Source organism: Monodon monoceros, unplaced genomic scaffold (genome assembly GCF_005190385.1).
Source record: "Monodon monoceros isolate NGI ecotype Baffin Bay Population unplaced genomic scaffold, NGI_Narwhal_1 Super_Scaffold_7, whole genome shotgun sequence".
NCBI lineage: Eukaryota > Metazoa > Chordata > Mammalia > Artiodactyla > Monodontidae > Monodon > Monodon monoceros.
In genome coordinates, this window is record NW_021703784.1 from 17,640,498 (window position 1) to 17,662,431 (window position 21,934).

General features: G+C 40.6%; 1 protein-coding gene across 1 annotated transcript; it reads right to left on the minus strand.

Annotated features, from left to right (window-relative positions):
* Window positions 1-1,033: 1,033 nt before the first annotated feature.
* NNMT (nicotinamide N-methyltransferase) lies at window positions 1,034-16,563 on the minus strand. The gene is made up of 3 exons (XM_029206796.1): window positions 16,283-16,563; window positions 15,082-15,289; window positions 1,034-1,499 (listed from the first exon to the last, which is right to left on the minus strand). Exons 1-3 carry the CDS (start codon window positions 16,434-16,436, stop codon window positions 1,067-1,069), a joined length of 795 nt encoding a protein of 264 aa, XP_029062629.1. The 5' UTR covers window positions 16,437-16,563; the 3' UTR covers window positions 1,034-1,066.
* Between the last annotated feature and the right edge of the window lie 5,371 nt (window positions 16,564-21,934).

A 21,934-nucleotide genomic window follows, 5' to 3' on the forward strand; every position in this document is an offset into this window, starting at 1 on the left:
ATCACAGCAGGAAAGCAACCACAGACAGTACGCAAATGAATGGCCATGGCTGTGTTCCAATAAAACTTTACAAAATGGGCAGCAGGCTGGATTTGGCTCCTGGGTCGTAGTTTGTCAACTTCTGTTTTAGAGCCTTGGGTTGACAGGCATAGGACCCAGAAAGGGTGGCCGTGTCATATGGAGGTATGCTAACTCCAAGTAGATAAATAGATGCTTGGCCAAAAGCTATACCAACAGGCTACCTTCCAGGACCCTCTACGGATGTGGGCTCTGAGATACTTGTTTCTTTCTTTCTTTTGTTCTTTTTTGGCCACACAGCGTGCCTTGTGGGATCTTAGTTCCCTGACCAGGGATTGAATCCAGGCCCTCAGCAGTGAAAGCGTGGAGTCCTCACCACTGGACCACCAGGGAATTCCCAAAGATACTTGTTTCTAATAGCACCTGCAAGACAGGGTCTCTTTTCTCTCTTGCTAACTCCTAAACTTCTCTTCAGGTATAAAAGTCACAGCCTTGGCTCAGGTGTGTTGAGGGAAGTAAAAGAAAGGCGTACCCCATTCTTGAGACCAAGAGGCAAAAGTGACAGCTGTTCTCTGGCTCTGGGTGGTGGTAACACCAGTAGACCCCAGAGGAGGACACGGTCCCCGGAGAAGGCAAGAAGTGAAGGACAGGGGAAGCCTGTTCCTGGGAGAGAAGAAGGCATCAGGGCCTCAAGGAAATGAGGAGTGAATAACTGCAGACACTTCTCTGTAGTCATGTGTGGGCTTAAGCCATCATAACTGGGATATTCAAGGAAAATGAGGTATTCTTTTGTAATCATAGGCAGTGAAGACTAGACATGCCCATTTGTCATGTTGGAGTCCTCATAACACCAGCACACCTGGGGAGCACAGAGTAGGTGGTCAACCAATGGTTCCTAGGCAGACTGACCACTCCAACCCTGCCCTAGATGAACCATTGGGCCCCAGCCATTAACCTCTACTCAGAATAATGACCATGGCAGTTAGAACCAAGGATTGAAGTCAACTGGGTGAGCCAGAGGAATTGCTTTAATGGCGATCCCAAGGTATCATACAGATGTGCTCAGCTTCCGCCCCACCAGGGAGAAAAGCCCTTCATTGTTGGCAATGTTGGAAGAATAACTTTGGGAAATCACTTCAAACTGTTCAATGGTGTAGCCGGCCTCCCTCACGGCAGCCTCCACTGCCTCCTGGCCCAGGCAGAGGCTGGAGAACCTCTGCTCGCCGATCATGTAGTAGCTGCTCTTCAGAGCATCCACGAGCACCAGGAAGCCCCCCGGCTTCAGCAGGCTGCCGAGGTTCCTGAGGGCCGTGCGGTAGGCAGGGAGGTCCGGGCAGGCGGCGTCCAGGCACAGCGTGCTGAGCAGGCAGTCGGCCGGGGGCAGTGGGACAGCCCCCAGCGGCCAGCTCTGAGTCACGTCACACTTCAGGACCTGCTTGATCGCCCGCCTCAACTTCTCCTCCTTCTCTGGCCCCTTGACTCTGAAACACACAAACCGACAAAGATCACTGGCTACCCCACTCATGGGAACCCCAGGTCTCTTAGGTCAGGAATGAAAATGGCAGTGTTGTCCCAAAGGGTATAACCTTAGGGCCATCCCTGTTGTAAAAACAGATAAAGTAGAAATGAGGGACCATTTTGGTATCTGAAGGTGACCATATTACCTTGTGCTGGGTTAAATCTTTTTACAAAGTAAATAATAATATGGAAATGATAATAAAAATACTTGGTTGCCTGCTTCTACAGTGGACTGCCCCCATGAAATTCTTCTTCTACTGTTAGCATAGTGCCTAGATCATTTATTATTGTTGTTTTATTATTATTACCCTTGTTCCCTCTGCCAAACTGTAAGGTAGTGACTGTTTGGCCACATATATCAAGTAATAATGGTTTAAATGCAGAAATGGTATCTTTGTAGTAGCTGCTGATCAATAGGAGGTCATCCATAGACATTCGTAGAAACTGTTGATCATGTCACACAGCTGTGGCCAGGGCCTTTCTAGAAAGATGAAAACTCCTTGTTTCCATGCTCAGGCTCCAAAAGATATTGCAGATAGGGAGTATGTTTCCTGATGCAGATGGTTTTCTTGGTAGCCTTGCTAGGAATCCCATCCTTTTCTGCCAAATCAATGGGGTTTCTTGAGAGAAGATTCGTTAATGACAGGAGAAAAGGCAAGGGCAGGAGATGGAATCCAGTGCCTCAGATCCTTTTGGAATTTATTAGTGGAGGAATAGAGGAACAAACTAACCAATGAACAAAATTAAATAAACACATAGAGTAAGCAAGAGAAACTGGAGAAAGGGAACAGACAAAGGAAAAGAAGTAGCAGAAAATCAGAGAGTTAAGACAAAGATAGGAATCGCTGAGTGTATAAAGTGCCCAGAAGGCCACTGAGTCCAAATAGTACGAGTGATGATTGAGTATCCAACACTTTGAGGAAGTTAATCAACAAAGCACCAGGGTTGCAAATCCAGGCTTATGTGCAAGAAACACACAGTCGCTGGCTCCAGAGAAGACAGCCACTCAGGCAACGATGCTTGACAGAGAGAACGGAGGATGGCCCAACATCAGAGCAAATGAGAGAGATTTATACTGGGACCATTTCTGGTCATGAGGAAAAGTTGATGGTTTAAAGAAAACTTGGAGATTTACCTCCAGGTAGAATGAATTGAGATAATAGCAATCAGCTGTGGGCATCCTATTTAAATACTTAGTTAAAATCTAAAGCCTAGTGTGTATAATCAGTTATTTACAAGCATCCTTTAATTGTGTTATAATTTTCCATTTAAGAAGCTTAATAAGCATAAGAAAAGATGCTCAATATCGCTGACATCAGAGAAATGAAAATCAAACCATGAGATACCACTTCGCACCAACTAGGATGATTACAATAAAAAAGACAGATAATAACTAAGTGTTGGCAAGGACATGGAGAAACTGGAACCTACATACACTGTTGGTGAGATGGTAAAATGGTCCAGCTACTTTGGAAAACAGTCTGGAAGTCCCCCCCCCCAAAAAAAAAGGTTTAACATAGAGATTTAACATGACCTAGGAATTCTGTTTTGTTTATTTTTTTAACATCTTTATTGGTGTATAATTGCTTTACAATGGTGTGTTAGTTTCTGCTTTATAACAAAGTGAATCAGCTATACATACACATATATCCCCAAATCTCCTCCCTCTTGCGTCTCCCTCCCACCCTCCCTATCCCATCCCTCTAGGTGGTCACAAAGCACCCAGCTGATCCCCCTGTGCTATGGGGCTGCTTCCCACTAGCTATCTATTTTACATTTGGTAGTGTATATATGTCAGTGTCACTCTCTCACTTCGTCCCAGCTTACCCTTCCCCCTCCCCGTGTCCTCAAGTCCATTCTCTACGTCTGTGTCTTTATTCCTGTCTTACTCCTAGGTTCTTCATAACCATTTTTTTACTTAGATTCCATATATATGTGTTAGCATACGGTATTTGTTTTTCTCTTTCTGACTTATTTCACTCTGTATGGCAGACTCTATGACCCAGGAATTCTAACCATAGGATTATACCCAAGAGAAATGAAAACATGTGTCCACATAAAATCTTGTCCATGAGTATTTATAGCAGCATTATTCATAATAGCCAAAAGATGGAAACAACCCAAATGTCCAACAAATTATGAATAGATAAATAAAATGTGGTCTATCCATACAATGGAATATTATTCAGTAATAAAAAGGAATGAACGACTGACACAGGCTACAACATGGAAGAACCTTGAAAACATGATGCTCAGTGACAGAAGCCAGACACAAAAGACCACATATTGTATGTTTCCATTTTTATGAAATATCTAGAAAAGACAAATCTGTAGAGACCGAAAGCAGACCAGTGGTTGCTAGGGGCTGAGAGGACTGGGGGAAAGCAGAATGATTGCTTATGGGTATAGGGTTTCTTTGAGGAGTTATGAAATGTTCTAAAATCGTGCTGAGGATCCCACAATTCTGTGAACATACTAAGAACTACTGAATGGCACCCTTCACATGGGTGAATCATATGTTATGTGAATTTTATCTCAATAAAGCTGTTCTATTAAAAGAGAGAGAGAGGACTTGCCCGCTGGCGCAGTGGTTAAGAATCCGCCTGCCAATGCAGGGGACACGGGTTTGATCCCTGGTCTGGGAAGATCCCACATGCCGCGAAGAAACTAAGCCCGTGCACCACAACTACTGAGCCTGTGCTCTAGAGTTCACGTGCCACAACTACTGAGCCTGTGCACCACAACTACTGAGCCTGTGCTCTAGAGTCCGTGAGCCACAACTACTGAAGCCTGCGCGCCTGGAGCCGGTGCTCCACAACAAGTGAAGCCCCTGCAATGAGAAGCCTGCGCACTGCAACAAAGAGTAGCCCCTGCTCGCCACAATTAGAGAAAGCCCACTCGCAGCAACGAGGACCCAGTGCAGCCAATAAATAAATAAATAAGTTTTTAAAAAAATGCCAACCAAAATATTAAAAAAATAAAAGAGAGGGCTTCCCTGGTGGCACAGTGGTTGACAGTCCGCCTGCCGATGCAGGGGACATGGGTTCTTGCCCCTGTCCAGAGAGATCCCACATGCCGCGGAGTGGCTGGGCCCGTGAGCCATGGCCGCTGGGCCTGCGCGTCCGGAGGCTGTGCTTCGCAACAGCAGAGGCCACAGCAGTGAGAGGCCCACGTACCGCAAAAAAAAAAAAAGAGAGAGAGAAGAAAGCTTTGCAAGATATTACTTTCAGGGAATTCCTACTGACCAATAAACTGGGAGATACAGGGAATGATAATTTCCTTTGACTGGGTCTACCTGTTCCCTTTCTTGGGGTAGAAATGGTAGTAGGGTGACAAATTTGTCCTAGTGGTCTGCACTTTTCTGGTTTTTGCACTGAAAATCCCATGTCCTGGGAACCCATCTCAGTCCTGGACAAACCAGGAGGGTTAGTCGTTCTAAAAATAGGGAAATCAGTTACAAAGCTTCCACCCTGCCTGACAGAGCATGCATAATTTGACAGATCATTTCAAGAATAAAAAATAATAATTCAACATTATGAAAGTCTGTGTGAAACATGGCTTTGAAGAGGCAAATTAATCTAGAATAGAAAAAATTCAAATAACCTATCCTCACCTATGGATAACTTATGTGTATACAAAAAGCTAAACAAGTGACAATGTAGTGTTCTTTTGAACGTGTCCAGAGATGATGCTGTCTCTTGGGAACATTATGTTAATGTGTATTTAAGTGATTACGTCAGAGGCCGGTTGGACCTCTGGGCCCTACTGTGTATGAAGCTATTTTAAAAACACAAGTTGCCACAGAACTAGTATTTGCCAGTTAGATGACGATGGAAATTGTTCCCAAACTGTGAGACACACTGTGAAATCTGGAAAGCTGGCAGAGAAGGTGCCAATTTGAGAGGGAAATTTGCTAGAAACACCCACTGTCGTGGATACCTGCTTGTCTTCGGACGCACTACAAACACTGGTGAACTCAGTTGCTGAGCCAGCCACGTAAAGATTACACCTCAGGGCTCCTCGGGGCCTGTGACACACCTGCAACGAAATGGACTCACCTGGAGACACAGGCAATTATCACTCAGCTTCATGTTTAGCTCAAGGGGTAGGGAATAAATACACACCAGAAAAATGTTATGCAGTTTTACAGAAAGCCCCCCACCGTGTGGCCATTTCTCTAGCTCTAAAGATCTAGCCTTTCAAAGGAATCAATACGCCAAAAAAAAAGGAGCCACATCCTCTGTAAATATGCTGTCTATAAAAGCCTGAAGGAACTGGGGAGGGAGAGGGGGAGGAAAGGATAGAATGGGACTCCTGGGAAGAATACTTCGTAAGATTGTCTGTCCAGACCCTAGGTAGTTATCCTGAGATTTAAAGCAGGATCTTCCTGCCCTGACGCTGCAAGGCGGGTGGTGAATCAGAATCCCCTGGACATGTTTTTTCCATTCCACTTACCTCCCCAAGCCCCATCCCCAGAGGTTCCAGCAGGCCCTCCTGAGGAAAAACCATCAAGACGTGTAAAGGAAATGAAAAGCTGAATAAGCTTGGATGTCAACGTGAGAATTGTAAGAGCAAAAGGACTCATCACTGGTGAACCTTCAATACAGGCCACAGCTGAGTGATGCTAGGAGGCAGCATCTGGTAAGCAAAATGCATGCAGTCACTTCTTTTATCAATATTTTTTGACCTTCTATTGTGTGCCAGGAAAAGCACCAGGCAGTGGAGACCTAAGGTGGGTCAATGAGAAACAAATCCTATCCTCATGGAGATTACAGTCTGGTGTGGGAGGAAGACATAATCCAATGATCATCCACAAAACTGAAACATTAAAGCTGTGATGAATGCCAGGCAGGAGGGGCACATGACACTAAGAGAAGAATACTAGGAGCTTGACTCAGTGTAGAAGCATCAGGGATAGCTCCTCCGGAAAGGAGTCAGGTGAGCAGAGAAACAGAGGATAAATAAGTAGGAGTGAACTGGACCAAAGAGAGTAGGGAGGGAGGAGGATACTCCAGTAAGAGGAAATAGCAAGAGCAAAGGCCCTTTGGTGGGAAGAAACATGGAGAGGAGAAGACCAGTGTGGCTGAACCTCAGAAAACAAAGCAGGGCATGGCAGAACGGGAGGCAAAAAGGTAAGCTCTCACCCGTTGACATGGAAGCTGCTAGTCTGGGGACCACAAGACAGGTGCCAGACTAGACAGGGCTTCGTGGACCATGTTAAGAATTTTGCTTTTTATCCTAAAAGCCATGGGGAGATATTAAGGGGGTGCTAAGGAAAGGAGTGATATGATCAGATTTATACTTTGAGGCAATCAATTTGGGACAAGAATGGAGGTGGGAGGCCAGTTAGGAAGGAGAGGTTGGTAGCTTGGACCAAGAAAACAGCTTGCATGGAAAATACTGGAAGAAATATACTGGTTTAAGAGGAACTCAGGAAGTGAAGTGGACAGAACTTGCTGCTGGTCATGAAACATGACTGACAGGGAGATGACAGGACCGACTTCCAGGTTTCTGGCTTCTCCAATAAATTATATGATGGTGCCATTCAAGGAGATAAGAATACCAGAAATAAAGCAGATTTGGGGAAGATCATAGCTCTATTTTGGGCACATTAAGTTTGAGATGCTTTGACACACAGGAATAGAAATGTTTACCATTTGAAGAAATGGACAGTTGAAGGTTTTTCGTCCTGTTAATTTCCTCCAAGAGATAATGCAGTGAGAGCCCGTGCTCAAGAGAAAGGCATCCTTGTAAAAGGCAAAAGCTTTTCCTAGTCATCCCTGAGACAATCATCATGACCACCAAGATGGCGAGTTTGAGAAAGAATATCAATCTTTTACAAGACTTGGGAATACAGGGATGCTTTGGGATAGAGGCAGTTCACTAGTTCACAGAACAAATTTGGCACAGGTATGTCTATTGGGGGCCCTAGACAACATCTTTTTCAATAGATATGAAAATCTTTGTATGGAAAGTGTTTATTTCAGAGAACCGCCACCTCTACAGGTGCTCAAGCTTTCTCCTGTCAGGTACACAGAGGTAAGTGGAGGAGCTGCTGTCTGTAGAGGCAACCAGGAGGGGCTCCAACCTCCCCAGACCCCTCCCGGCTGCCCCAAGGGCTGAGGGCTGAGGAGAACCTGCAGAGCACACCTCTAACACATCCCCACCAGCGTGTCCTGACATACCTGTTGGGGAGCTCCCTTCCAAACACCAGTGCTTCTCAAACTGTAAAATGCATACAGTCCCCTGCAGATCTTGTTAAAATGCAGATTCTGATTCTGTAGGTAGGCCTGAGAGTCTGCATTCCTAATAAGTTCCCAGATGATACGGAAGATGCTCATCTGTGGACCACAAGGCAACGTGTTCCAGGTTCCAGGTGCCAGAGGTAAATTAAGGCTGTTTCTAGGATTTCTTAAGGTGATGCTCATTTTCCTTGGTTCGTTCTTGAGTAGTTAGTTATATCTTAGTATTTGACTTGCTGACTTGATGAATATGTATAGTGTGAGACAAGAATTTAGTACCAGTGTCTTAAAACTTTTCGGATAATTGTAAAAATGAGTGGTATCTAAATGTATGAGTCACACTCCAGAGGAACAGGAGGAAGAGTAGACAGCTCAAATTGTCTTTGGAAGCAGTCAGCATAAGAAATAGCTTCAGATAAAGAAGAAATAATCTCAGGGGAAATAGGTTATGGGTTGATAGAGGAACTTGAAGATGCAAGAAAGACATTAGTTGAATGGGATCAATATCATTCTCAAAACAGTTGAAGCCACAGGATCTAGCAGAAGGATAAGGGTGAGAATGCAGAATTTTACCGCCAAAAATACAGTTCCTTAGTCTGACAGAGTGATTGGGAAGGGACAGTGTCTCAGGAACAATTGTTACGAGCTGACGATTCTCGCTTGAGATAAGTAATGCTTTCAGTATCCTGCTACATGTTAAGGGTTCATTTCTGAATAAGATGGAAAGGCTTGTGATAGCTAGGGAAATTGAGAGCAAAGTTCTAAAAGCCTCTTGACGCATGATTTGGTCCTTGGAAAGATATGCTGTCTGACAACGACTAAGAACTTTTTGATAAACTTTCCCTGATATTCTATAAGTCCTGGGAAATTCCTTATTTAATAATTTTGAAGATTGTCTAAATCCTCATCACTACAGTTTTCTTCTAGTTAATGTCAATTTCATTCTGTGAAATCACATAGTCCATTTAAAAAGTTTGAAATTACTGTTATCTTGAAGAACATATCTGACGTTTGAAGGCTCTAGCCAGCATAAAATTCTAAGTAAGGGGTTTACAGGTTAAAATGGCATGTGAAAATAGCCTCTCTTGATTTCTTACTTAATGCGGTGGAAAAACGTGGAGCAATGTTTAAGCAATATTAAACAATTTTACAATGTTGCTCATGAGTAAGGGCACCAAAAATACCTTCCCAATATTCATGGGTGTAGAAAATATGTCACTTTTGTGTTCTTCTTGAAAAAGGTCCAAAGACTTACTCGGTTGACTATGACATGAATCGGAATTAAAAACTCAACAACTAAAAAAATCCTATAAAATGAGCATAAAATACATCCACATAATTGCAAATATGATTACAAACTGAGAGCATATGATGTTCAAAGAAAATATAAAAATACTTTAAATTACAATATTTGGATTTAAAATCTCAAAGTTTAACAATAAATTTTGAGAAGGAAGATGCCAGAAGGACTTTGGGTGTCAAAAACTGTTAAATTCCTCATATTACGAGGAAGAAAAGAATTATTGATTCTTACCTGATATTGATAAGCTGAGAGAATTTGTCTCCAGCAGAAATACATTATACAAAAACACTAAAAGAAGTTCTCCAGGTGAAGGGAAATGATGTCAGATAGAAGCCTAGATCTGTAGAAAGGAGTGAAGAATACTAGACAGGACAGATTTGTGGATAAACACAGAAAACTTTATATATATTTATTGAAAATACTACTGACTGATGTGAATATACTTAAAACTACAAAACTGTACACTTAAAGAATTAAGGTGATAAATTTTATGATGTGTGTTTTCTTAACCAAAATTAAAAATAAAACAATAAAGCAAATAAAAGCACTACTGACTGCTTAAAGCAAAAATTATAACAGTGTATTATAGTGTTATAGTTTATACAGAATAAATATATGATAACAAGTGTATAAGGGGCAGGAGAGTGGGTTATAGGAATTACACTGTTGTAATACCTTACATTGTTCATGAGATGTTGCAAATATATTATGTAATTTCTAGAAAAATCATGCCCATGCATGCACATACACACACACAAGACACAAAAGAGGTCAACAGAGGAGATAAAAGTCAATAGAAGAGATAAAGTCATACTAAAAATGTGTATAATTATACTATATAAATGGAAAAACAAAAAATATTTCATTCACCAACAAGAAGCAGGACAAAGGTACAAATGAACACCAAACAGATGGGATAAATAGAAAATATATACCAAGATGGTAGATTTAGACTCAGCCATACAATATCACTAATTACATTAAATGTAAATTGAGTAAACAATCCAGTTAAAAGGTAGAAATTGTCAGGTTGGATTGAAAAGCAAGACCTACTACATGTTATTTGAAAAAAAGTCATTTTAAATATAAAAACACGGACAGGTTGAAAACAAAAGGGTAGAAAAAGCTATACCATGTATATTATTTATCTATTGTTACATAATAAATTATGCCCAAACTTAACAATTTAAAATGACAAACATTCATCTCACAGTTTCTGCAGGTCAGATACTTGGGTACAGATTAGCTGAGTGTCTCTGGTGCAAGGTCCGTCATGAGACTGCAGCGTTGGCCACTCTCAGAGTTGTCCAGTGTCATCTGAAGGCCCACCTGGGGGTAAATTTGCTTCCAGACTCACTCCTTAGGACAAGTGAGTGAGTGTAAGTGACAGCACCCAATAGGGAAGCTGTAGTCTCTTTGTATCCTAATCTCAGAATTGATGTCCCATCACTCTACAGCACCATATTTGTTAGAATCCAGTCATTAAATCCAATGGATATTCATGGGGAGAGAATTAAGCAAGAGCATGAATACATGAAGTGAAGATTAGTGGGGACCATCTTAGAGGCCCCTACCACCTTATGCCATCAACAAGAATAAGAAGGCTGGTGTGGCCATATTAATATCAAAGTTGACTTCAAAACAAAGTGTATTACTGGAGGTAAAGGGAGATATAATGATAAAATAGTCAATTCATCAAGAAGACATAACAACCCTAAAAGTGTATGCTGCTGATAACAAAGCTTCAAAATGCATGAAGCAAATGTTGACAGAATTATGAGGAGCAAGAGATGAATCCACAATCATAATTTGAGATTTTTAACATCTCTCTCTCCCAGTAATTGATAGAATAAGTAAACAAAAAATCATGTAGAGAATTTGAACAATATTATCAATCTACCTGACTGAATTAATATTTATAGAAACGACACCAACAACTGGACAATATACATTCTTTTCAATGTAGAGCACATAGAAGATTCGCCAAATAGATCATATGCTGGGTCACAAAATAAAACTCTGACTACAATGAAATTTAATTGCAAACCAGTAACAATATCTAGAAAAAAAATCCCAACAATTTTGGAAATTAAGCAACACAATTACAAATAATTTACGGTCAAAGAAGAAATCACAAAGAAAATTAGAATATATGCTGAATTGGATAATAACAAAAATATGACACATCAAAAATCATGGGATGCAGCTAAAAGAGTGCTGAAGGAAAGTGTGAGAATAAATGACCTAAACTTCTATCTCAAGAAGCTAGAAAAAGAAGAGCATATTAAAACTAAAGTAAGTGAAAGACAGAAAATAAGAAAAATAGGAGTAGAAATCAATGGAATATACAATGGACAACTGAGAAAATCAACAAAGCCAAGAGCTGGTTCTTTGAAAAGATTAATAAAATGTATCAATCTCTAACAAGATCAATCAAGATTAAAAAATAAGACAAATTGCCAATTTTAGAATGAAAGAGGGACAATCACCAAAGATCCTACAGACATTAAAAGAGTAATAAAGGGATATTGTAAAAAAAAACTTTATGACAATAAAGTTGACAACCGAGACGTAAAGGACAAATTCCTTGAAAAATAGTACTTATCAAAACAGACAAAAGAAGAAATAGACAATCCAAATAGTCATTAAAGGAATACTCTTCTTAATAAAAAACTTCCTCACACAGGAAGAAACTTTCATGTTCAGATAGCTTCATTGGTGAATTCTATCAATCATTTAAGGAAGAAATAATACAAACTCCTTCAAAAATTAGGGGAGGAAGAAACACTTCCAAATTATTATATGAATTAGCATCATGCGGATATCAAAATCTGCCAAGCATATAACAAGAAAATATATTTATAACTCAATATCCCTCATAAATATAGATGCAAAAATCCTTAAAAAAAATATTGGCAAATCACATCCAGTAATACATAAAAAGATTACTACTTCATGACCAAGAGGTTTATGCCAGTTTGGTTTAAATACCAAAAATCATCCAACATAATTCATGTTCTCAGAATATGGAGAAACATCACATGACCATCTCAGTAAATGCAAAAAAATTTTTTGACAAATTTTAACATTTGATTAAAACCCCCCAAGAAACTAGAAATACAAGGGAACTTAGTCTGATAAAGAATTTCTATGAAAATCCTATAAATAATGTCATTCTTAATGATGAATCATTGAACATTTTTTCCTTAGATATGGAAAAAAGCACAAATGTCTGTTCTTATCATTTTTGTTCAACATTGTTTTGGTGGTCCTAGTCAATGTAATAGGGCATAAAAAATAAAGGCATAAAGTTGAAATAGAAGAAGTAAAAGTATTTTTATTTGTATATCATATAAGAATGTACATAGAAAGTACTATGGAATCTACCAAAAATGATTAAAATTAATTAGTGCAATATTTTGTAATAAACTATAATGGAAAAGAATAGAAAAAAGAATATAGATATATACATATATATGTTAAATGAATCACTTTGCTGTACAACTGAAACCAACACAGGTATTGTAAATCAACTATATTTCAATATAAAAAATAAAACAAAATATGAAATTAATGAAGTCAGCAAGATCTAATAAACAAAAAATCAATTGTACATCTATATACTAGCAGATGAAACTAATAAAATGAAATTGAAATTTAAAAGGTACAATCAACAGTAGCATTAAAAAACATGAAACACAGGGACATTTTAACAAAATATATGCAAAATATGAGAACTGAGAGAAACTGAAGTCCTAACTAAGTGTAGAGACAAACCATGTTCATGGACTGGAGATGCAATATATCCATTCTCCTAAATTGATTTGTAAATTCAAAGAAATTACAATAAAAATCTCAGTAAACTTTTTTTTTTTTGCGGTACGCGGGCCTCTCACTGTTGTGGCCTCTCCCGTTGCGGAGCACAGCCTCCAGACGCGCAGACTCAGCGGCCATGGCTCACAGGCCCCGCCGCTCTGCGGCACGTGGGATCTTCCCGGACCGGGGCACAAACCTGTGTCCCCTGCATCGGCAGGCGGACTCTCAACCACTGCGCCACCAGGGAAGCCCTCAGTAAACTTTTTTTGAAGAAATTTACAAGTTTATTCTAAAAGTAATGGCACTAAATTTGCCAAAATATCTTGCAAAGAACAAAGTTGGAGGACTCAAACTCTCTGATTTCAATACTTACTATCCCTGGTAAAGGGAATAAAAGACCAAAAAACCCAGTGGAAGTTTAGTGACTCAGCATGATACCAAAAAGTTTAATTGGGAACACAAGGTAAAACTAGTTTATTCATACTTCTGTACTATAAGGAATTGTACCACCAATGAGTCATCTTGATAACTTAGATTTGACAATCCACATTTACTACCAATAAGACAATGTAGCAACAGTATGTAAGAAAATGAATATACAGTTTAGAATACTCCTAATAAGCCGAAGCCAGCAGACCTTTAAAAGAAAATGGGAGGGTTAAAGAAATAGAAGCAGACTTTAGAGAAATTTTCAGAAGAGAACTTGACTCAGGAATAAACAAAAGTTGGTAAATAGATGGGAATCAAATATAAGTGCAAGTATAGAAAAATGAATTGACCATCAATCACTCCAGAAGAACATGGAGGTAGGCATACTCCTGAGCGACATGTTGAGAACACATGATTTTATATTCATACTTGGGATTCAGGAATGGTACCTCAATCCCCCTGTTGTTCGAGTTCAGGAACATGGGAGTCATCCTTGATACTTCCCTTTCCTCATTCCCACTAACCAGTCACTACCAACTCTTATTCATTCTCTCTCAAAAATTCATCTTAAAACCTTCTGTCTCTCTCCATCCCCTAGTCCAAGCCACCATCATCTCTCCCTTCTGCACCTCTTGTTCTCTAAACCTCCAATAGATTCTCTACACAATAGCCAGAGAGATCTTTCTAAATGTAAGTTGGGTCACATCACTGTCCTAGTTATACCTCTGATGTCTTCTTGTTACACTTGAAGTCCACAAGCATTAACCTGGCCTTGAAGGCCCTAAATGATTTGGTATGTGCCTGCCTTCCCTGACGTGAGCTCTAGGAGACAAGGGACCTCCTCTGCTAAACACCAGAACACAAAAGTGGTCTTTTTGTGCCATTTACAAAGGAGTCTCTGGGGTCTTGTCAATATTCATAGCAGCAAAGCCATGATGCTCCAGGCACTGATGGTCGGCGGGGCCGTAGAATGGGACAAGGGAATAACAAAGTGAAGTGCTCGACTCTTCACCTCTGGCTGGTAGTCTATTGCCAATTTCTTGCATGGAGAGAAATTAGTAATTTAAACAAACTTTGTTTGCTTAAATTTACTTATAGATAGGGTACTATAAGATTTTGATCATTGGTTGTCAATATATAAAGCCCTAATTTTATGGATGGTGAGTAACAAATTCTTTTCAAATAATTCTTTTATGCTGCTAATCTCAGTTTAAAAACCTAGTCAGATTTTTGTTATATCTGGTGGTGCCAGCATTAACCACTTTCACAGCAGAGATCTATGCATTTGGATGGCTAGCAACAGAATGTCACTAGGGCGGCAAGCCCTGACCTGAAACCTTCTAGCGAGGAGCTGGTTTGGTCTCTTACTTGAAGTTTTCCTGAAACAAGGTCCTACAATATCTGGCCTGCACACTGCATCCATACACAGGCCTGGAAAGGTTTTGTGACCACTCATCTTGGCTCAGTAACCAACTCTTCAGTTTTTTCAGCTATGTCTTCTGCAGTTCTGGTGCACATACACACACACACACACACACACATGCACGTGCGTGCGCGTGCACACAACACACATGTGCTTCACTCTCGTTCTCTCTCTCTAGCTCTCTCTTTCTCCATTTGGATTTCTCTTTGGTCCCTCTCTCTCTGTTTCCTTTGCTTTTCAACTTGGACTCTAAGGATAATTTTTGGTTCTGAAAAATGAACTGGCGCACAGGTACCCTAAGAGAGCCAGGAAGAAGACCCGAGTTTCTCTACCTGTTCCCTTCAAGCTCACACACATAGGTCACCACTGAGGACCAGTCAAAGGCCCCTGGCTCCTTCTTCAGCCACTTCTCCAGCTCCTGCAGGTTCCGATCAGTATAGTCAGTGGCGATGATCTCCTTGAAGGATTCACAGGCAGAGAGGAGCTGATAGATGGTGGGGCCAGAGCCAATGTCGATCAGGAGGTCTCCCTTCACACCATCTGGTTTACAGGAGGGAATGAGGAAGGGGGTCAGGCATAATATGGTGGCAGATAGAGCTGATTTGCACTCTGTTTGCCAGGACTATGCTGGGGAGCCCCAAGGAGAGCCCCAAAGACAGACCATCTCTCTAGTCACCCCTCTTCCCTCAATGTCTCTTTTTAGAACATTTTTTACTTTCCATTCCCCATTCAAGGGTAGAGCATGTTGCTGGTATATTTTTAGCTCTAGGAGGAGGAAAAAAAAGATCTGCACCTGGTGTACAGACCCCTGATCCAGAAAGACTGCCACACAGATAATGTAAAAACTATTAAGGAATGCTTTGAGAGAAAGTTAAATTTTTTTAAAAACTGAGTTTTTATAATGTCTTTCTCCAAGAAACATCCAGTTCTTCAAAAAGCATCCTCCCTTCATGGGAGGTCTTTATCTCATGCACATTCACAACATGCCTTTGAGTTAGGAATAGAATAATTACTAGAATCTCCATTTCCTTTTTTAAATTATTATTATTATTTTTTGATGTGGACCATTTCTAAAGTCTTTATTGAATTAGTTACAATATTGCTTCTGTTTTATGTTTTGGTTTTTTGGCCATGAGACATGTGGGATCTTAGCTCCCCAATCAGGGATCAAACCCGCACCCCCTGCATTGGAAGGCAAAGTCTTAAACCACTGGACCATCGGGGAAGTCCCTAGAATCTCCATTTCTTAAGTGAAATCTCTGGCTAGTGACCTAGCAAATCAATGTAGAATCAAGGACAGAACTCCAGTTTTTAGATTACCCTCTTGCAGGGCCAAAGGAGATAATGGATATAAAAGCACTTTGTAAACTGTAAAGTATCCACCCCAATGTTAGTTTTTATCCTGGTTAAATGAATGGGTGATGCCAAAAGGGCTGTCAAATAACAATGATTAGACACAAGAGTCATGCCCTGAGACTCTCTCTCTATGACTCACATTTGGAGGGGAGACACACAGACAACAGACAAACTTACCTAGGCAAAATATCTTGAAAAGATTTTTCAGAAGATGCCTAAGAATCTGTTTTTCTGCAGAGTGTCTGGACCCAAAGCTATAATATTTTTCTAGGTAAGCCTGAGGGTTAAAATGGCTCAGATAAGTGTCCTTGGAGGTGAAGCCAGATTCCATTGTGTCTCACTCCTGTGCCAACAGTCCACTGCCCTCCTTCTCGCCCCTCCAGAAGCCAGGGAGGCACCCTGCAGAAATTGTCTTCTTGAGTCTCTGGCTATCAATATTTCTTCCATCAGTTCAGCCCATCCCTTAAAGGTAGATGTTTAGTTAAACACTAACTGAGAGAAATATACCAAAAATGTTTTGGCAGTTCTAGGAAGTGATGAAATTCCTGGGGAAGGGAGCCTAAAAGAAGGGGGAAGGGGAAGGGGGAGGGCTATGAGCTGTATGCAATGCTCAGCCAAGGGGTGAAGTTCAGCTGCAAGGGACTAGAGACAAGAAGACTCACCTGGGCTCACCAGGGAAGTTATTTAACTCATAGAAGAACCTCTAGGTTCAGACAGATGGGTCACCTTCCCATGGCACCATCATTCTCCTTGCAGTGATTCTCCCAGGAAAGAGAGTCACAAATAATGGTTTAAATTTAAACAACTTAAGAAAGAAAAGAAAAGAAAAAGGAAAAAGGGAAAGATGAGGAGAGGAAATGTGCTCAGGGCTAAGGTATGTTGGCTAAAGAAGGAATCTCAGATGAAGTCTGGAAAGAGAGTAAAATAGCAATTTTTAAAAACTAGATCAATTAACTCTCTCCTTGTACTCTACACACCCCTTCATCCACTCTCTGTAGTCTGCAGCTTCACCATCCTCCCCAGTGCCATTTCTCAGCAACTGGAAAGCACCTCCTCCCCAGCCCCCCACTCTTTCTTGTCAATCCATATCCTGGCAGTTCTTTCAAAGTGAACTTTAAGCCCCGTACTTCCTTAAAGAATTCCTTAAATTCCCAATTCTGAACTCATACTGCCCTTAGAATTAGTTCAACTAGCCAAGCACTTGATTTTGTGGTGTCATGTATTTGTTCCTGGTTTTGTCTGTGTCAATTTTACTTCCCAAACTAAATTTTACATGTATGATGCACTAAAAAACCACCTCCTTTAGATCAAGGACCATGGCTCAGTTCTCTTTATAACCCCTACTGCACATCACTGGGGTGTCTACCTAATAGGTGTTCAAAACACTGAGCGATTAGTTGACTGTTGTCATATTGTACCAAATGCAATTGCAGCAAATGCATGGTATTCCATGGGTGATGACTTAGTAAGGGTTCATTTGGTTACAAGGCAAAGAGACTCACACAAAGAAGCTCAGGGAATTATTAATAGGAGACTATAATGGAAATAAATTGCAGGGTATCTAACTGGGTCTCATGGACCAAAAAAATCATTAGGCAGCTAATCTCTCTCTTTCTTCCCCTTCATTTTCTTCATCATCTTCTTCTTCCTCCTCCTCCTCTTCTTTCCTCTTCCTCTTCCTCTTCTTTCCTCCTCCTCCTCCTCCTCCTCCTCCTCCTCCTCCTCCTCCTTCTTCTTCTTCTTCTTCTTCTTCTTCTTCTTCTTCTCCTCCTTCTTCTCTGTCTCTCCCCCCTCCCTTCTGTGCAAACTGGCTTCTTCTTTTGAGCATCCACTATACACATGGCTCCATTCTGACCATTCCATATGGTGGCTCTGGCCCCTGAGCTTAGAGAACCTTCTGACTCATCTCCTCACAGCTGGCTGACTACATCTGCATGGTGGTGGGGGGAGTAAAGGATCTTTTCACCTCCCATTGCAGCAACTAATATGGGACAGACAAATTGGCTCAGGTTATTGAAACTGCTGGATCTTCAAAAGTCAAATCACAGACTTGAAGGATGTAGCATCAAAACAAGGTGTCTTTGGCAGTGGTTCTGAGGGGCTGCTGCACCGCTGGTACTTCCTGCTTCTCCTGACTGCCCTGGGGATGGAATACAGCAGGCAGCAACCAGAACTCAGTCAAAAGACAGAAATTACCATCCTGATTTGCTGCCAACAATTTGTATGAAAATGGCAGTTAGAAAAACTAACTCTTGAGATCCTTAAGCCTCAGTTTCGGTGTGTAAAATGGGGATAATAAGAGAGGAAAAAATTCTCCTCTATCCCCTTAGGGTCTCTTTCCAGACCTAAGAATTAAATGGACACAAGGCAGGTTAACAGGAGAAAAGAATATACATTTAATAATTTTTTTTACATGTACAAGGGTGTCTTCACAAGAGAATGAAGACCTGAAGATGTGACCAGAGCAGGGAGCTTTTAGAACTTTTAGACAAAGAAATAATAAATTTGTGAAGAATTGACAAGACAAAGCCATTTGGGGTGGGATACTAAATGGTAGAGAAGTAACTAAGAAGGTAAAGGTTGGTTCAACAAAGTTTGTTTGCACAGATTTCTCAGCCCCAAATTCCCTGTCTCTGGTGATTGAAATGTCTTCTTTCCTCCTGGTATAGGGAGGGTATCTTTCATATGGGAGTTTTATTTCCTGCTTTCAGAAAGAAAAAGAAGGGTCAGAGTATCCTTGTACCTGCTGTTCCTTTTTTTTAAATATAAATTTATTTATTTTATTTATGGCTGTGTTGGGTTTTTGTTGCTGTGTGCGGGCTTTCTCTAGTTGCGCCGAGCTGGGGCTACTCATCGTTGCGGTGCGTGGGCTTCTCATTGCAATGACTTCTCTTGTTGCGGAGCACGGGCTCTAGGTGTGTGGGCTTCAGTAGTTGTGGCACGAGGGCTCAGTAGTTGTGGCTCGTGGCTCTCAAGCGCAGGCTCAGTATTTGTAGAGCATGACTTAGTTGCTCCGCGGCATGTGGGATCTTCCCAGACCCACAGGCTTAAACATGTGTCCCCTGCATTGGCAGGCAGATTCTTAACCACTGTGCCACAAGGGAAGTCCTGTACCTGCTGTTTCTTAAGTGCCTTTAATTCAAAATAATGAATACGCCAAAGTGGTATATTTTAGGGTGATATATTCTTGTTTCCTCCAATAATATCTTTCCTATTCAAAGTTCTCTGTTCAAGGTATTGAGAAATTTAAATCATAGCTTCCCTTACATTGAATCCTTACATTGGGAAATGTACCCTATGCCCACTGATTGGCAATTTACCAGGGAGCTTTAAAACTAATGGTTCTATAGCTTATATGTGGCCTTGATACTGTTGTACCCCTTTCCCCTTCACCTCATAATTCATTTTTCCCACCCTTTTCAGAAGCCACCAAGGTTGATAGTCAGAATCAGATTTCACTATGTATAGAAATCTGCTTCCTCATAATGGCCCTCTACCCACTCTTACATGAATGTTTGTTATAATTATGAATGTTTGAATGCATGTATATAGGAAGAAACAAAGATCAAGAAGGAAAGAGAAAAGGAAGAAAGAAGGGAGAGTGAAAGGGTGGGAAGGAAGGCAAAATGAAAGAAAGAAAGAAAATATGCCATTCCCATCTAACCTGGGAGCTTGGTCCACTGGTAGCTTCTCTTCGCATGTGGTCAGCTGATAAAGTATTTGGTTCATTATCTCAGGACATGACCTCATGAGAAAATAGTTCTATAATATTTAGTGCACAAAAAAATCAAAGTAGTGGGACATTCTTTCCCAGAATACCATACCCTAGACTCCAGAGGCTAGATCAACTCTCTTCCTAGAATATACTATACAAACCCAAAACATAAATATTGCTTACATTTTTTTTAGAAGAAAGATTCTACATATTGACATATCAGTTTCCAGTAATATGTCTGACTAGCTCTCAAGACATACCCTTTTTCTGAAAACCACTAAAAGTATTATTGTAGATACAGATATATCATATTTTTATACATTTTATTATATGTGTGTGTGTGTGTGTGTGTGTGTGTGTATAACAGTAGAGAAGTTTAACCAACTACAAGATATAATTTTTTTAATTTATTTATTTATTTATTTATTTTTGGCTGCATTGGGTCTTTGTTGCTGTGTGCAGGCTTTCTTTAGTTTCAGTGAGTGGGTGGCTACTCTTCATTGCAGTGTGCAGTCTTCTCATTGTGGTGGCTTCTCTTGTTGCAGAGCATGGGCTCTAGGCACGCGGGCTTCAGTAGTTGTGGCCCACAGGCTTAGTTACTCTGTGGCATGTGGGATCTTCCCGGACCAGGGCTTGAACCCGTGTACCCTGCATTGGCAGGCAGATTCTTAATCACTGTGCCACCAGGGAAACCCCCAAGATATAACTGAAGAGATAATTTGTAAATTGAAAGATAGGCTAAAAGATATTATCAAAATGTATACAAGAGAGAGAAAGAGAAATGGAAAATATGAAAAAGAGTATGAAGTGAAAAGGTCTAACATGTTAAATTAGAGTCCCTGATGGAAAAGAGATAGACAATGAATCAGAGTAACATTTTAAGAGGTAAAGACAGAGAATTTTCCAGAACTGATGAAAGTACTATACCAGAGTCTAGTCAAGAGACAGAAATTTGAACTGGAAAAATTTAATATAAGTTTAATATAAAGAATTATTAACTAAGTTTAAAAATGGTTAATTACTAGGAGGGTAAAAAGAACTCTAATGTATACCTTAGAGTTACAGAGGTGGCAAATGTAAAAAGCCACTGGGAATGAAGGGAACCAGGGACAAAGTTGGAAATTTAGAGTACAGGCTGTAGAACTGAGACTCACAGCTCTGATGAGAAAGCACAGCTGCTGCATGGATGGTGTCCAGCTCAGGAATCCAAGAAATGCCACTATACGGATCAGACGTGCACTGGGCCTCTAGCTTAGTGAAGACAGTCATTGCTAGAGACTGCTCTCAGGATCACAAGCCCACAGCCAGACCTCCGGAAATAAACCCCAGGAAAGAGCAAGTCTCTTCCTCCTTCCCAAGCCTTGTGTGTCTCTCCAGCATCCCCCGCTGGCAGAACATAACAAAGAGGCATTTGGCAGAGAACAACTGTGTTTGCAGAATCTAGCTCTCACATCACAAAATACAGAAGGGTGGGATGGAGCTGTGAAGCAATGAATTTATAACAGGCACAGCTATCAATACACAGAAACAATCATAGGTAACATTTATGGAGCACTTACTTTGTGCAACTACTGTTCTACGTACTTTACAAATATTAACTCATTTAATCCTTGTAACAGTTCTATGAAAAACTGCATTTAGAAGTCCAGTAACTCCCAAGCAAGATATGTAAAAGCAACCTGCTTCTAGACATTTTATTGCTGTAACTGCAGAACACCAAAGACCATAAGAAGATGTTGAAAACATCCAGAGAAAAAAACACAGATTATCTTCAAAGAGTGACAGTTACACTAAGAATTGATGCTGCAGGGCAAAAAAGGGAAGCCAGAAGACAGGAGAACAGTATTGTTGATAGGCTGAAAAAAGTCCCTGTCAGATTAGAATTCTATAACAAGAAAAAATCTTTCAAGAATTTGAAAAAAATAAAGACATTTTGAGACAGAAAAGAAAGTTTGATTCCATATACACATATATATATATGGAATCGAAAAAAAAAATGGTCAGAAGAACCTAGGGCCAAGATGGGAATAAAGATGCAGACCTACTAGAGAATGGACTTGAGGATACGGGGAGGGGAAAGGGTAAGCTGGGACAAAGTGAGAGAGTGGCATGGA